The following is a 15,069-nucleotide window of genomic DNA, read 5'->3' as shown; positions in this document are numbered from 1 at the left end:
TGCATCAAATAAAGATGGTGGAATAAATAGAAAAGTTATAAGGCATGCAAATCCAACCTGCATAAGAGCTAGTAGCCTCAGGTCTTCTCAGTGATCAATCAAATAGTTATAATTCTTTTGTGAATGTAATATAATTAAACTACCTTCAGTTAGTATACTCATTCACAAATGAGATCAAAGAAAGAAAGACAAACAAGTGAAATGAATACTTGATGAAATAAAATTCTGGTTCTCATATACATTTTATTAATGAGAAGCTAGTTTGTAGTTAACTTGTAATTCCTGAATTGGCATTCGTAGATTTCCTCATGGTTGATTAGTTTTACTATTACAGTGAAATCATGGTATCAATAGATGATTAAAAGAACAATAAGATAAAAGACTTTCGATGTTGACAGATGTTTCATGAACTAAATGTTGCTTGGTTCTTTTAAATAAAAGGAATCTTGTTTGATTGTGAACCTGAATTAATAAATAGTCTGGTTCCCTGCTTGTTATGATCTTTGTGTTGCATTCCACAGTAGTAGTGAGCAAAGCAAGGAAAATACGGATCAAGGAACCAGACTACTCAACCACAACATAAAACAGTAATGTAATACACATGTGCAGGATTGTTGAAACCAGTTGAAATAATGTTAACAATCTCTCAGTAGTTGGGCACCTTGAAAATAAATGAATTAAAATGAGTATTCATCCAGTAAACAAAGCAGTTCGCACCCAACACCCCAAGGCTTTCTCAATGTCCAGCAAAGATGGCATCATTTCATATTGTTATGTAGGTCTCTCGATAACTTGCGCGCTTGCTTATAGTGCAGTCTAAGTTTTTGGACCACGTTGTGCACAAATTGTCAAGTGAGAGGTGTATATGAACAAATATAGAAATGTTTAAATCATACATACATGAGGCATCTGCATTTGCTAGTCTTCTCATTTCCTTTTTCATGCGACTAATCCTTTCTTCATACACATCAGCTGATTCCTTGTATTCTGATAGTCTGTGGAAGAAGCAATGAACATATTCTATTATATATTTGACATACATAGTGCTAATTTTGTGAGTTAATTTACATCAGAAGGAACATAAATGCTACATAAAGTAAACACTGGCTCCTTAGACCAAACAATTCAATGACAAGAAATCTTAAAATCGGTACCAACAAGTGAGGTACTATGAATTCAGTTCTTCCTGGTACCAACAAGTGAGGTACTATGAATTCAGTTCTTCCTGGTGTACCAATTTTTGTGCATTTCATGTTATAAACTATGAATTTTAAAGACTAAAATAATAACAACCCTTCCTTTGAAATCCTCACTTCACAAAGTCAGCTACCATAAAAAATCAATGAGTTCATAGTTGATTCAAACATGCTGGGAGTTTTACATTTGCAAATTGCTTGAAATTGAGGAACATGTTAAAGCAATCCAAAGCAAACAATCTGTTTGTGGAACACATATGCTGTTTCAGTGCCTTAGAGCTGTCCTAAATGCAAAACATTAGCACTGTGATTGACTGGCAGACAGATGCACACAGAGTGCAGGCTCACAGGTTTCCCACAAGTTTTTGTCCCATGTTCCCCAACTCTTCACCCTGTGTGACCATCTGGGTTCATTTTTTCTTTAGTCCAAAGTTTCAAAAGGTGATAAAATTGAAAGATGACAATGAATATTTTTAAACAATGTATCTTACAATGAAAACATTTGAAGTTTGTGATAGTCAGCAAAGTTGCAATGTAAAGTGTTTGATGGCCGTTAGTGCAAAATATTTTGAAGTTAAAGTCACCCCTATAGCGAGGAAGATTCAATTTATTTTGATGTTGATAAAATTGACTAAATTTATGCAAATATACAATTCATCATATAATTAATGATCTGTTAGTTTGGAAAAAAAAGTAATTAAAAAACATTTATTATAATGAATGCTGGTAGATTAAGTTCGGAAAGAGTGTGTGTGATTTGGATTTTTTTTTACCTAACCTTAACAATTTTTCAGTCATATCACTATGATGTCAGCAGTGTGACAGTTTATAGTGATGTCAAATTATCCTGACACCAGGATGACCAGTCCTAACACTAACAATTAATGCTGAGTGTCTAGCGAGGCAGCTGTTAGTACCAATTTTTTTTTATAGAAGTCTTTCATATGACTCATCTCGGGTAGGAACCCATGACCTACCCAATCCAAGGCGGATGCTCTAACCACTAGTCCATCGAAGTGATAGTTTTGGAATGAAAAGTAATTAAAAAGACATTTATTATACAGCTCATTTCAGGTTAACCAGATAATGTTTTCATGAGTTACTTGTGCACATAATAAAATATTTAATGCAATAATTTAAGTATTCAAGAAAATATGATAATAGAGTGCAGAGCACAAAGTTAAGGTGGCACAACTTTTGAAGCAACCAATATTATCTCATTTTTATTATAGCACTATAAGTGCATTAGGTATTTACTATTATTTCATTTGTCCCTCTAAACTAGTCCCATGCCCTTGGGATTGTAGTGCAACATTGTGGAGAGCTAGGGTAACACCATAATATTCCTCACCACTAGGGGAACTTTTGCACTAAAGGCCACCACTATTGCAACATTGTGGAGAGCTAGGGTAACACCATAATATTCCCCACCACTATTGTGGGAGATTTTAAAAAAATCAACATTTCTCAAGCATAGCAAACATCTGTAGTATTTTCCTATTGTAGATATTTAAAATAAATGAGTACTGTTTCAAGTTTAATTTTGTTGAGATAAGAATCTGCCCAAATTATTGAGGCTTAATGAAAACACTGGTGTTTCAAGTTTAATTTAGGCCCACAGAAAAGCATGATGTTTCAAGTGCAATTTTGTTGAGATTTGCAACCTTGCAACTATTAAGGCCTACTGAACACAGAGGTATTTCAAGTGTAATTTTGTTGACACTCAGAATCTAGCCAAACTATTTAGACATAGTGAATAGAATTTCATCCAGCAGCATCAGCAATCTATAGATTTGTGGAAAGACTGATAGGAAGGTCACACAATTAGTTCTTCAACCAACCAAACACTGCTCAATGGAATAAAAAGAAGATATATTTCATACATTCTGATCTATCAATAACAATCAATTATGTAAATTTGCTTTCATTAGTTTACCTCTCATCTGCCTTCTGAAGATTTCTATCTAAATTGATGCATTTCATTCTATATTCCCTCACTTTCTCCTCCAGCTGTCGAACTTTGTCTTCAAGCTTCTTAACATTTTCTGAGTCTTCTGTAAGTACATATTGAACTTTTGATGGAATATTTCAAATTTAATGTTGCTAGAAATGAACAAGGATTTTTCATCACAAAATTTATGGGGACATGATTTGAATGCCTAGAACAATTATATATTCTAATACATGAAATATGATAGAACATGGACTGTTGTAAAACAGAATAGTTTAACTACCTGAAGAATTATAGCAATTAAAACCTGCCTAAATTTTAACCAGGTAGGATGCCAATTTCACTGCCAATACGGCTGCGGTAGTGCCTCTACTTTTATTTGTCAAAATAGAAAATGGTTTCAGAGCCTGCAGTGAGATTATAAAAACATTTTTTTAATTTATCATGACAACTGAACTGTGCAGGTCTCATATTTTAAAAACATTTTGAGATGAAATGAACACTTAAGCTTAAAATGGATATGTCTGATACAATACTTGCACTTCTTTAATGCAACATGAAAAAATTAGCATGTAATAATGACTAAAATGACTAAGAATACTGACCAAGACTTCTAAGATTCTTACTGTTTTCTAAATAGAGTTTATCCTCCAGTTAGAAATTTGTGTTACAAAGAACATGTGTTTGATCTGTGGAATGGTGTCTAGCCAGTCACTAATCTGTAGTATTCTGTTCACTTTGGCATTGTGTTTTTCAAGGTCACTCACCAGGATTTTTGCTTGGTTTTTGTTCCATCTGTTTTATTCTCTCCTCCAAGGTCCTAATTCTGTTCTGTTCCTCCAACAACTGTTGAGTCAGGGTTATGTTTTTCTCCTCTTCCACTGACAGCTGCTGCCAGTATTTCTCCACTTCTGACTGAAGCTCTTTTACATTGGCTGAATTTTTCTCTCGCTCCTCATATTCCTAAAACATCAATGAATGTAAGAAGGATAAACATCAAATTTGTTCCATTGTAATGTTTTCCTGATAATCATTTTTAGGGGGTTCATGTATCATATTCATAAGATTAATGCACCTGTACAATGGGAATAAATTAGACAACAAATTAGACAAGACAGTTATTGGTACAAATGAGATAAATGACACGAGAATGATACAAGATTTAATTTAAATAAGCCTCCTGTATAAACAATAAAGATTTAAACAGAAATGTCATCTAAGTTTTATTCAGTTGCTTCTCATACTGATGAGTTATTACAAGAGGAAGATAAGAAACCGGGAAAAGGAAGAAAGAAAACTGTTAAGTTTACCGAAACAAGTTCTCTTGCAAGTTCCTGCAGATACTTAGCTTTCCGCAATTCCTCTTTCAGATCGGAAATAGTGGCCAGAAGAACTGTCCGCTGCAAAAGAACCAATTAAATAATTGGTTTGTGATCAACAGATCTGCCAGTTTTGGCAGTTTTGAGGTGGAAACCAATCATATTTCAAACTGACTTCATAGTTATGGCTATTGATACTAGAAATGTGGATTTGACTGAAAAATAGAGATTAAAAAATGACTCATTGGACTGTGCAAAATTATGTCTCTTTAATATAAAAAAAGCTATTATATTTTTTGCCATTGCAAATCCATTATGTTTCCCAATGAATCAGAACAGTTGGCAGTATGGATCAATGTTGATAATACAGTTGGGTACCATGAAAAATTTGGCACCATGGTATATCGTGGTATTTCTGAACAAACAACAGTTTACTGCAACTATGTTGGGAACAAACAATTTAATGTTCTGGGTCAAAGGCCTGGGGCTTTAAAATTTCTCTCGATCAATAGCTGGAAAAATATCTAGCTCTGGTTTCTAGCATAATAACAATATATTATATCCATTATATTATTTAAAAAACTTGATTATCTTGAGATAAAAGAAAAGAAAATATTTCAGCTCAAAAGAAAATTGCAATCACATAACCAACAAAATTAAATGGTCAGTACCTTATTTGCTATGTGAATGTTCTTTGCAGAAATGTTAGCCCTTCTACATTTTGTCATGTTATTTTGTACTACTTTGTCTTAAAGAATTACAAAAAGGATTGGTTCTGGAACTTTCAGACACAGCAACACAAGTTATTTAGTGCTGAGGCAACTGGAATAATGTGGCTTGCCCAAGAACACACCATGATGACTGACCCAGACTGGTGTGATGTTAGAAATCAAGACTGCACCCTTTTGGTCTGGCACATTAACCACTGAGCCACCAAGACTCCTTACATAAATGAGTATGATGTGCAATGTTATCTAAAAAGCTGCCCATGTAATTTATATCTACAAATAGAGATGTCATTATGTGTAAGAAAGTCTATCCTTTTATCAAAGTGAATTTATCAAATGTTACTCTGCCCTGAATAAATATGTACTGAGTTGAACATCATATCTGCACATTCCTGGCTAATTAGTGCCAGCTAAAAGTTTAGTTCTAAAAAAAAAATCAGAATCTTTAAGATAGATAAATAAGAAGCCTAACGTTCTGAGATCACATACTCCACTTACTATGACATACATACTTGCCCAGGCAATAGCAGAAAGTGATGTGTGGCAGTGACAGCACTTTTCAAGTTTATTAAAGTTTCTAGTTAGTGTCCATGTTTGAAATCTAATCCACAACATTGATACATGCTTAAAAGGCCTTGAATTGAGGCTATTGCAGACCTGCCAACCCTGACAAATTCGTCTCTATAAGGCAGTTGATTTTTTTTCTGTAAGATTGGCCAGTTTTCAGTAAGGTGTAACAAAATATCAATAACTGCTATTGTAAAGCTGGAAAATGTAACTAAAAGTTGACACAGCAGCCGATAAACATTATGTTCAACTGAAAAGTTTGTAAAGGACGCGCAGACTTTATTTACCACTAGTATATACATGCCAACCCCTGGTGAGGAAAAAGTGTAATCCAAGTGAACAAAAAGAGTAATCTGAGCAGAAAAAGAGTAATCCACATATAACATAATAAAAATTCAATGAGCTTATGTACAAAATGATTTATTTATCCCTCTGGACTTTTAACATCAATTACTGCTTCAAGTTTTCATATATAACACTCTGACCTTTAAAAAGCAACATACTCTCATGTTGCATTTCAAAACACTTTGTACCAGCCGAGACTATGTTTTGCACACCAGTATAGCACTAACTGCTGGGTTACAAAGCCTGGATCTGAATTCAGTTTTATTTTTGTTAACAATACTGAAGAGTGCCAATTTGATACTTCAGGAGTTCTCCTTCTAATTTATCAGCAGCCTTTCCTGCAGCATGGTGCATCATATGACAAAGACAACCTGATATGTACAATGATGGAGACATTTTTCAAAATATAGAATGCAACTCCTTTATGAATTCCAGTCATCACTCATGCAGTATCAGCTGAAAACCCCCATACAGTTCTGCCAACTTATGTTTATTCAAAGCATTATCAAGCAAATAAAAAAAATGTTTTCTCCAGTGGAATCTACTGTTAATTCTGGTAATGAAAGAAGAGCACTCTGACTTCACCCTTTTCGTTGTCAAAGACTCTTACACAGACTGTGTACAACTTTCTGTCATAATCACTACTCCTGTCTGTTGTAATACTAAATGGACCAATTTTCATGGCTTCTGCAATTTTAAGTGAAGTATCTTCTGCTAAACACATAACAATATTAGATGATTTTGTTCTTACACATGCATATTTTCTGCAATTTTGGAATCGGGAAACATCCGTTTGAACAAAGGACCAATGTAGCCTTCTACCGCTAGGGGTAGTCTGTGTTCTATTAAGAACTTGGTCAATAACACCTCTGCATCTATAAAATTCGTGTACACAATTAGAATGGAACGCTGTATTGTGTAATTCATGTTTTCATGTCAATCAGTTTTCCGTCTTTTCCTAATCCATCTGTGAAATTACACACGCATCGACTAGAATAAATCTGACTTGACTTTAAGCACCAAATACAGACTGGTTCTGCACCAGATATGAATTAGAACAAAGAATCTGCGAGCAAAGATTAAAAGTTAGAAAACCAGTCTGTTCTCTACTAAGCCATACAGTGCTATAAATAGAAACCGAGGTCAAAACTTGAAAGTAGAAACCAACTGTTTCTTGGAAATAGGGCAACTGCTATAAATAGAACATAATACTGTTAGGAAAGTGCATGCAAGTCTTTGGACAAGCGTACTCTAATGTCGTTGTTACACAGAAGTCGTCTGTTCTAGAATAAGGTCTGTGGGATTAATGGGATGTCAATAATAATGGGAAAACAAATTATTTTTTTTTTGAGAGGGTTATACCGAAAATGTGTAATCCGAATACATTTACAAGTACAGCGTAATTTAGTGAAAAAAAGGGTAATGGTTATGCCAAAAGTGTAATGGTTCGCATGTATGCTAGTGCAGTTGCACAAACTTTAGTTCCAAACCCTATGCAACTCAATGGCTTGTTGCTATCTCTCAATTCGATGTAATTCTTGGAAATTCTTTTTCCATTTCACATGATGACAGCAATCATATCTCCGAGCCACGAGACATACTCAAATTGGCATGTGATGTCCAATAAACATAATTGTGGCCTTTCCAGCTTTTATTCACAAGAATCTGAATACTCCATTTTATTCTTCTGTGTTGATTATTAACACTTTTTTAGAAGCTTATTTTCCCTTTTGTTTTAAACATGCATCACTTTCTGGGCGCCATTTTTAAAAAATTTATATAATCAACAGTTTGATCATGCAGACGCTTTGCATGAACAGATAGGTGGAGTTTAAAGCATCTGGGGTGCTGCTGCTAATATGAAACCCAGATCCAAATCAAATATGGATGAACCAATTATCAAGAATTTTCGGCAACGATCATTTCTCCATAGTTTTTTGCTTGTATGCCATAAGTACGTAATTGAAGGGTAATTTTCGTAAGCCTTACGGCAAAATCGTAAGTGTTGGCAGGTCTACTATTGTTAAATTTGGCTATATTACTCTTTAGTGGTTTTCAAGACAAGTGTTAATACTGAAAAACACTGACTATATCTGATGATGTCTCACGTCTGTAAAATGTAATGGTCTTGATGACCAAATTGTCACTATCAAATCTGGTCAAGTTCTTTTTTGTATGCTTTATGACAAGAAGTTATTTTATATTTTTCAGTCTTTAGAATCAAAATTCTGTATACAAACTTGAACAGTGTTGATTCTTGAATGCTGTTTTTTAAAAGTCCTTTTATGATGTTTCTTTGTTTAGTAATGATGGACCTATTTGATGACATATCAGCATTATTTATATAGACTCTAATGCTTGGGTGTTATTTCAAAATTAAGTCAAACTCTGTTACTTATTTTAAAAATATGAAATCATTGAGAGAAAATTTTGTATAGTTTAAGAACTGATATGATACTAGATTTGCATGAAGACCAAGAAACCAGAAAGCTACCTGTAAAATCTGGCTGAAATTAATTTTCAGTTTCTGAGAAGATAAGAATGGCAACTGTTGACAACTGCAAGCCATATCATAGGCTCACTTTGATTTTGTTGAAACTAGTAATTGCTTCAATACCTTTGAGGCCTCAGCTCTGCAGAAAGCTTGCCAGTTGGACTCCCAGTTTACGTTACTACCCTAAAATAGGAAATGAAAACATGTATAGCTGAGTACAAAGCATGAAAGCTTAATGGTAATGTCTTTCCATATGTACAACTGAATGCAAAGCATCAAAGCTTAAAGGTAATGTCTTTCCATATGTACAACTGAGTGCAAAGCATGAAAGCTTAAAAGTAATGCCTTTCCATATGTAAAACTGAGTACAAAGCATGAAAGCCTAGGTAATGCGTTTCAATATGTACAAATTAGTGTAAGCTTAAAAGCTTAAAGGTAACGCCTTTTCATACATACAAATGTGTACAAAGCATGAAAGTTTAATGGTAATGCCTTTCCATGTGGAAAACTGAAAACAGTCTGTACCTATGTTCATATAGGTATTAATTTATCTAGACAATGATTTTTGCACACAAGGGTCTTTGTTAAGAAAGAATATAATCTTAGGCATAAATTTGGTAAGAAAAAAATTTTTTTGACAAGAAACTAAACAGATATGACATTACACATTTTTTTTTCTTTCTGCCACATCTCAAAGATATGCCATATAATTACATTATAATCTACAGAAAAAATTCTTAGAATTACCTGTGACAGCTCTGGCAATGGCCCAATTGGGGCAATCTCTGCTTTCTGGAAAGCAAAAAGTGTCATACTATCAAATAAGTTCATTGAAAATAAAATCTGCATTATATCAGATTGTTCAACTGAAGATATTTATTTTTCCATGATATGGTGTGATTCATCAAACAAGAAAGTCATATAGTATAATACACAAATTAATCACTAGTAATAATTGAATGCCGCCACACTGAACATGTGTGAAGTCATTGGTGCCAAGGCAATATTATATAGCATTCTTATATTGCACAATCTTAAGTCATTATGGTCAAGTGTGTGAAACTAAATTGTACTAACTGACCTGTTAGAGCAGAAGAGATCTTATTTTTCATTTTCCTGAGAAGGATGAACATCCAAGATTAAGAAAAGTATGGATTAAGCGATGTAGATGAAGTTGAGAGCCCAGGAAACATTATCAGAACTGATCTATGCATTTTTCTTCTGATCTATGGATTGTTTTCCAGTTTATAGGAATAAGGATAGGGGTGGGGTTATTTTCCAGTCTTCTGGAATAAGGAGGGGGATGTGATTTCTTTCCAATCTATAGGAATAAGGAGGGAGGCTTAAATGCTTTCCAGTCTACAGGAAAAAGGAGGTGGATTTGTTTTCCTGTCTACAAGAATAATTAGGTGGATTTTACTGTTTTTTAGTCTACAGGAATGTGAAGGTAGATGTAATTATTTTCCAGAGTCTACATAGATAAAGAGGTGGATTTGATTGTTTTCCAGTCTACATGAATATGGAGAGGTATTCAGTTGCTTGCCAGTCTACAGGAATAGGAAGGGGGATTTGGTTGCTTTCCAGTCTAAAGGAATAAGGAGGGGGGGATGTGACTGCTTTTCAGTTTATGGGAATGTGGAGGTGGGATGTGACTGCTTTTCAATTTATGGGAATGAGGAGGTGGGATCTGATTCCTTTCCAGTCTGCAGGAATGAGGATGGGGGATTTGATTGTTTTCTAATCTACTGGAATAAGAAAGTGGATTTGATTTTTTTCCAGTCTAAAGGAATGAGGAGATGGGATTTGATTGATCTCAGGTCCATAGGAATATGGAGGTGAATTTGACTTTTTTCCAGTCTACAGGAATAAGGAGAGGGATTTGACTGTTTTCCAATCTACATGAATTTGGAGGTGAATTTGATTGTTTTCTAGTCTACAGGAATAAGGAAGTGGATGTGATTGCTTTCCAGTCTAAAGGAATGAGGAGATGGGATTTGACTGCTTTCCAGTCTACAGGAATAAGGAGGAGGATTTGACTCTTTTCCAATCCACAGGAATAAGGAAGTGGATTTGAATATTTTCTAATTTACAGAACCAGTACACAAGAACAAGGAGGGAGATGATTGCTTTCCAATCTACAGGAATAAGAAGGGGGCATTTGACTGCTTTCAATTCTACGTGAATAAAGAAGTAGATATGACCTTTCCCATCTACAGGAATAAGCAGGGAGATTTGATTACTTTCCAGTCTACATGAATATGTAGGGGTATTTGATTGCTTTCCAGTCTAAAGGAATAAAGAAGTGGATCTGACTGTTTTCCTGTCTGCACAAGAATAAGGAGGTGAATATAATTGTTTTCCAGTCTACCAGTCAACTGTAAGTGAGTTGGAAAAATTCTGATACCTTGCAACAGAATCAACGTGTTTTTATTCTTTTATTATATTTTACTAATCAGATATGTACTAATCAGTTTTAGAATTAGAGCATCATTTCTGTGATCAGGATTCCACCACTTGTCATAAAAAATACCTTGTCTTTTTGATGGTTTTTCCAGGATGAAATGTATTTTTTCAGTGATCATCTATGGCCCTAATAGCATGAAATGCACAACATTTTGTCAAAGAAATCATACATTTTTTAAAAAATCAGATATTCTAGTTTTCCATCTGATCATGCATTAAAACACAGGATGTATTGCTAGAAACAAGTTTAACTCTCTCGCAATAGATGTAACTAGATATGATTTAAATTGTATAGGAAAAGCAGGTTATACACCTTGACCTTATCATACTCTGGTTAGCTGAAATAATTAAGAATGAACAACTGAAAGAGCTTGTTTTCTTGTCATAAATCAAGACAGAATTATATAAGCTACTAGGACTGTAATATTTTCAAAAAAATTTAAACACATACACAACTAATATCACACAAAAGATATATGCTGAGGTATTAAAAAAAGATTACGTTTGCAGTTGTCATGGAGGTTCTCTACACCCCAAAGTGTGCATATGCACACCTGCTTGTAATACTCAATATAAGAAGGTGTAGAAATAATGTGAAGATTCCTAAAGGTCTTTTGTGATATACATGCAGGAAGATATGAACACAGCCTACTCCGATAAAAAAGTAACAGTGCCTCATCAGAACAAGTGCCTAGGAGTGTATTATAATAGCAAATGGCCCATACACAATGTTGAACAAGCAAGGCAATATTATTTCAACCTTATATTAAAACTCAATTTCCATCTGACTTTCATAGCTCAAACATACTTAGAAATTACTGACTTTGCATGCCAGTAAACAGTGATCTTATCCAAAAGATTGCCATTTTAGCCATCCATGACTAAACGCAACCCCCCTTTTGTTACTATGCTTCAATCCGAGTGATCAGTAAAACTGCTTGATAAATCAGCATCATTTCTGTAACTTGACAATACAATATTAAATACAATATTAGAATCTACAAGTATTTATTTTGTTTAACCCCTTTAAAAAAAATGTATTTTATATTGATTGTTTCAATGCATACTTATCTATACAGTATTGGTTGTTGTCGTAGGGTTTAACGCCATTTTCCAGCACACAATAGGCTATACATGGCGGCCAGTATTAATGGTGGAGGAAGAACCCGGGAAAACCCTGGAAACAACCACAGACCCACGAGAAGCTACTGGCAAGCTTTCTCACATACCCACATTGGCTGAATCCGAGACTCGAACCCAGGCAGACAGAGGTGAGATGGTAACGATCCATAACAAAGAGCACTTTAGACAACTTGGCCACTCTGGGCCCCATTACAGTATTGGGTGGGTGTAATTCCCATCCACTGCCTCAAATCATTATGTTGCAACATAAGTAAGAATAGAGAACACTGAGAAAAAATTTAAGGTATTCAAACAGTGGTATTACTGAAATGAAAGAAAGAACAATAAATGACACTAGTATATGAAAATTAGATGTAGTACTTATTCAAAATTGATTCTTCATCCGCATGAAACTGTTACTAAACATTTCAATGCTTGTGAAAGGATGTTTCACTTTATTCATGCATGTTTAACAATCTGACTGTACAATACTCGAACTATTGACTGAAGCACAATTACTAATGAAACACTAATTGTATACACTAGTTACTGCAGCGTGTTTTAAAGCTCATATTTCACTGACTTCAAAGAATAAAAAACACTGAATCAACGTCGTGTCAATCAAGTCTATTGGTACACACCAATGTTTGTCAGGTAAATAATCCTGAAATTGTTGAATTAGAATAGTTTAGTATTCTCAAAGATAATTAGCTGTTCTAAAATATGTGATTTTAGTTGAAAGATAGGCCCAAGTTAAGACAAAAAAAATACTAGGAACAATGACAAACAATTACCATCCTCCAAAACCTACCTGAAATAAAACTTCACCATCTGACTTTGCCAGAAATACCTATCAATTTATAATTTTATATCTGTCAATTTATAATTAATTTTTAAAAATAACAAAGTGGAATAAAGTACTGTTTTTAAATGAAATTTTTTTGTATACTGTTTGAAAGAAACAAATGTTTGTCTTTTTATACATAATGAGCTGGACAGGAAACCAGTGTATTTTGGAAGGATAGAGCTATTGGTACATTAAATAGTTAGGTTTATCAATCCTTCCTTTTTTGTCACAACTTGTTATATCTTCGTTGAATGTTTTTATATTATATTTCACAAACATATGGCTGCAGTGTTGTTCAGAAAGAGCTATCAGAATTTCATGATCCCTGTACACACAATTTAATTTGTCCACCTCAACTGGATTTTGCTTAATTGTGCCAACAAACTTTTTGTAAAAATAAAAAATCCAAATGCTGAAAAAGTTCCAAAATATACACCAAAATTTTATTTAATTGTTCAAATGCTAGTTGTTACTTTGAAATGCAGTGACACTTCTGTCAGTGAAAACAAAATGTGTCACTGGTTGAGAAATTTACATGAGTAAGCACCTGGCTTTTCCGATCAATAAAAAGTACTCATGCTTCCCACACTCTTCTAAATATAAATTTCCGGGTCTTTTCCAGGTTTTTTCCAGGATAAAATTAATTTTTTCAAGGTTAACACATCATCATTACTGAATGGAATTAAAGAAATTTGGATTATGTAACATGCATTTTCCAAATCTAAACATGTTTCTCTTTCAAGACTCTCCAAAACATATATGTCAGAAAAGATAATCATGTACAAAACCATAAAATGAGCCACATGAAACAAATCTGACTATAGTCCTATAAATTGGCATTTAAAGCCATTTCAGTGTAAAGAATAAGAATTCTAACTTTACTTTGCTGATCTGCATTATGTTGCTATGTGAAAATAACATAATGAGCATAAGTTATTTTGTTTCCTTTCAAACCTTTAATTCCAAAGAATTCTGGAGCAATATATGTGCATGTTATACAAAGTAAACATTTCCTATCACAGTATGAAAAAAAAAATGCAAAGTATCAGAATCTTATCTTGTAACGAAAAAGTTTAACCATGAATTTATGTGTGCCAATAAAATCTCAAACAAGATTTTTCAATCAACCAAAACTCCTTAAGACGATTTGGTTAAAAATTCCATCATTTAAAGACATTTACAAAAGGGTTGATTTAAATTTTGACAAAAGACCTTCAAAATTATATGCTGTTGTATAAACAAGGACTTAATATATAATAAAAGGGACGACAATTTCCCATTTCACCTGTGTTCTATTTAAAATCTGAAAACAATACTTCAAGCTACATGTCATTGTAATAGTTTTGCACCAAAGTTCAACTCAGAGATTCAAAATTTGTCTAATCTGGGTTTCCTCCAAATATTCCAACCCCATTTTTCACATTTGGACATTTAGGATGGAATGTGTATTCAGAGAAATTACATATAAAAAAGTTGGAATCTGCCGCCACCGTAAGATAGCTTGCCAGTGGGCAAAGCAAATTTAAACCATGTTATATCAAATTACACATGAAATCGATAGGAAAATTATTTATTTTCTAAAAAATAGCAGCATTAAAATTGTTGTCTTTAATCTGCTGACAGACTAGATGATACTCGGCACAGATGAAACCTGACCTGGTACTCGCCATTTGCGCTAATAGTCACATAACTTCACAACTCTTAAAGAACGACATCTGAAGTCCAATAGTCATGAAATATCAACAACAAACTTCTTTTTAATGTCATTGTACAAAATGTCAGTTATATTAAATGAAAGTTTGATACCTTTTGCAAAAACCAGAAAAAATATATAATTCTCAACATATTTATTTTGAGAACAACTGCAAGAAATTTGGCCAGTCTGATTCATCAAGCAGAGTAGTCTGGTTCCCTGCTTCGTATGCTCTCTGTGTGAGAGAGAACATGTCAATATGGTAGTCACGTGATACAACAAAACTCCGAAAGTTGGTCTCAAAATAAATATAGAGAATTTTGTGCTCTTTCGTTTTTGCATTT

General features: G+C 33.8%; 1 protein-coding gene across 1 annotated transcript in view; it reads right to left on the bottom strand.

Moving 5' to 3' along the window:
• LOC149806602 (uncharacterized) overlaps positions 1-15,069 on the bottom strand; it is a 186,706-nt gene that overhangs the window by 14,653 nt on the left and 156,984 nt on the right. The window contains exons 40-45 of the mRNA XM_089955423.1: positions 9,348-9,392; positions 8,724-8,783; positions 4,458-4,547; positions 3,915-4,110; positions 3,133-3,250; positions 901-995 (exon numbers count right to left, since the gene is read on the bottom strand). Coding sequence (XP_089811549.1) covers positions 901-995; positions 3,133-3,250; positions 3,915-4,110; positions 4,458-4,547; positions 8,724-8,783; positions 9,348-9,392 — 604 coding nt within the window. The remainder of the gene's footprint in view (positions 1-900; positions 996-3,132; positions 3,251-3,914; positions 4,111-4,457; positions 4,548-8,723; positions 8,784-9,347; positions 9,393-15,069) is intronic.

This window comes from Sinohyriopsis cumingii, chromosome 1, assembly GCF_028554795.1.
Source record: "Sinohyriopsis cumingii isolate HCF-2022 chromosome 1, ASM2855479v2, whole genome shotgun sequence".
In the NCBI taxonomy this organism is placed as follows: Eukaryota; Metazoa; Mollusca; class Bivalvia; order Unionida; family Unionidae; genus Sinohyriopsis; species Sinohyriopsis cumingii.
Note: the sequence above shows the minus strand (reverse complement) of the source record. Positions and strands in the feature narration are given on the sequence as shown.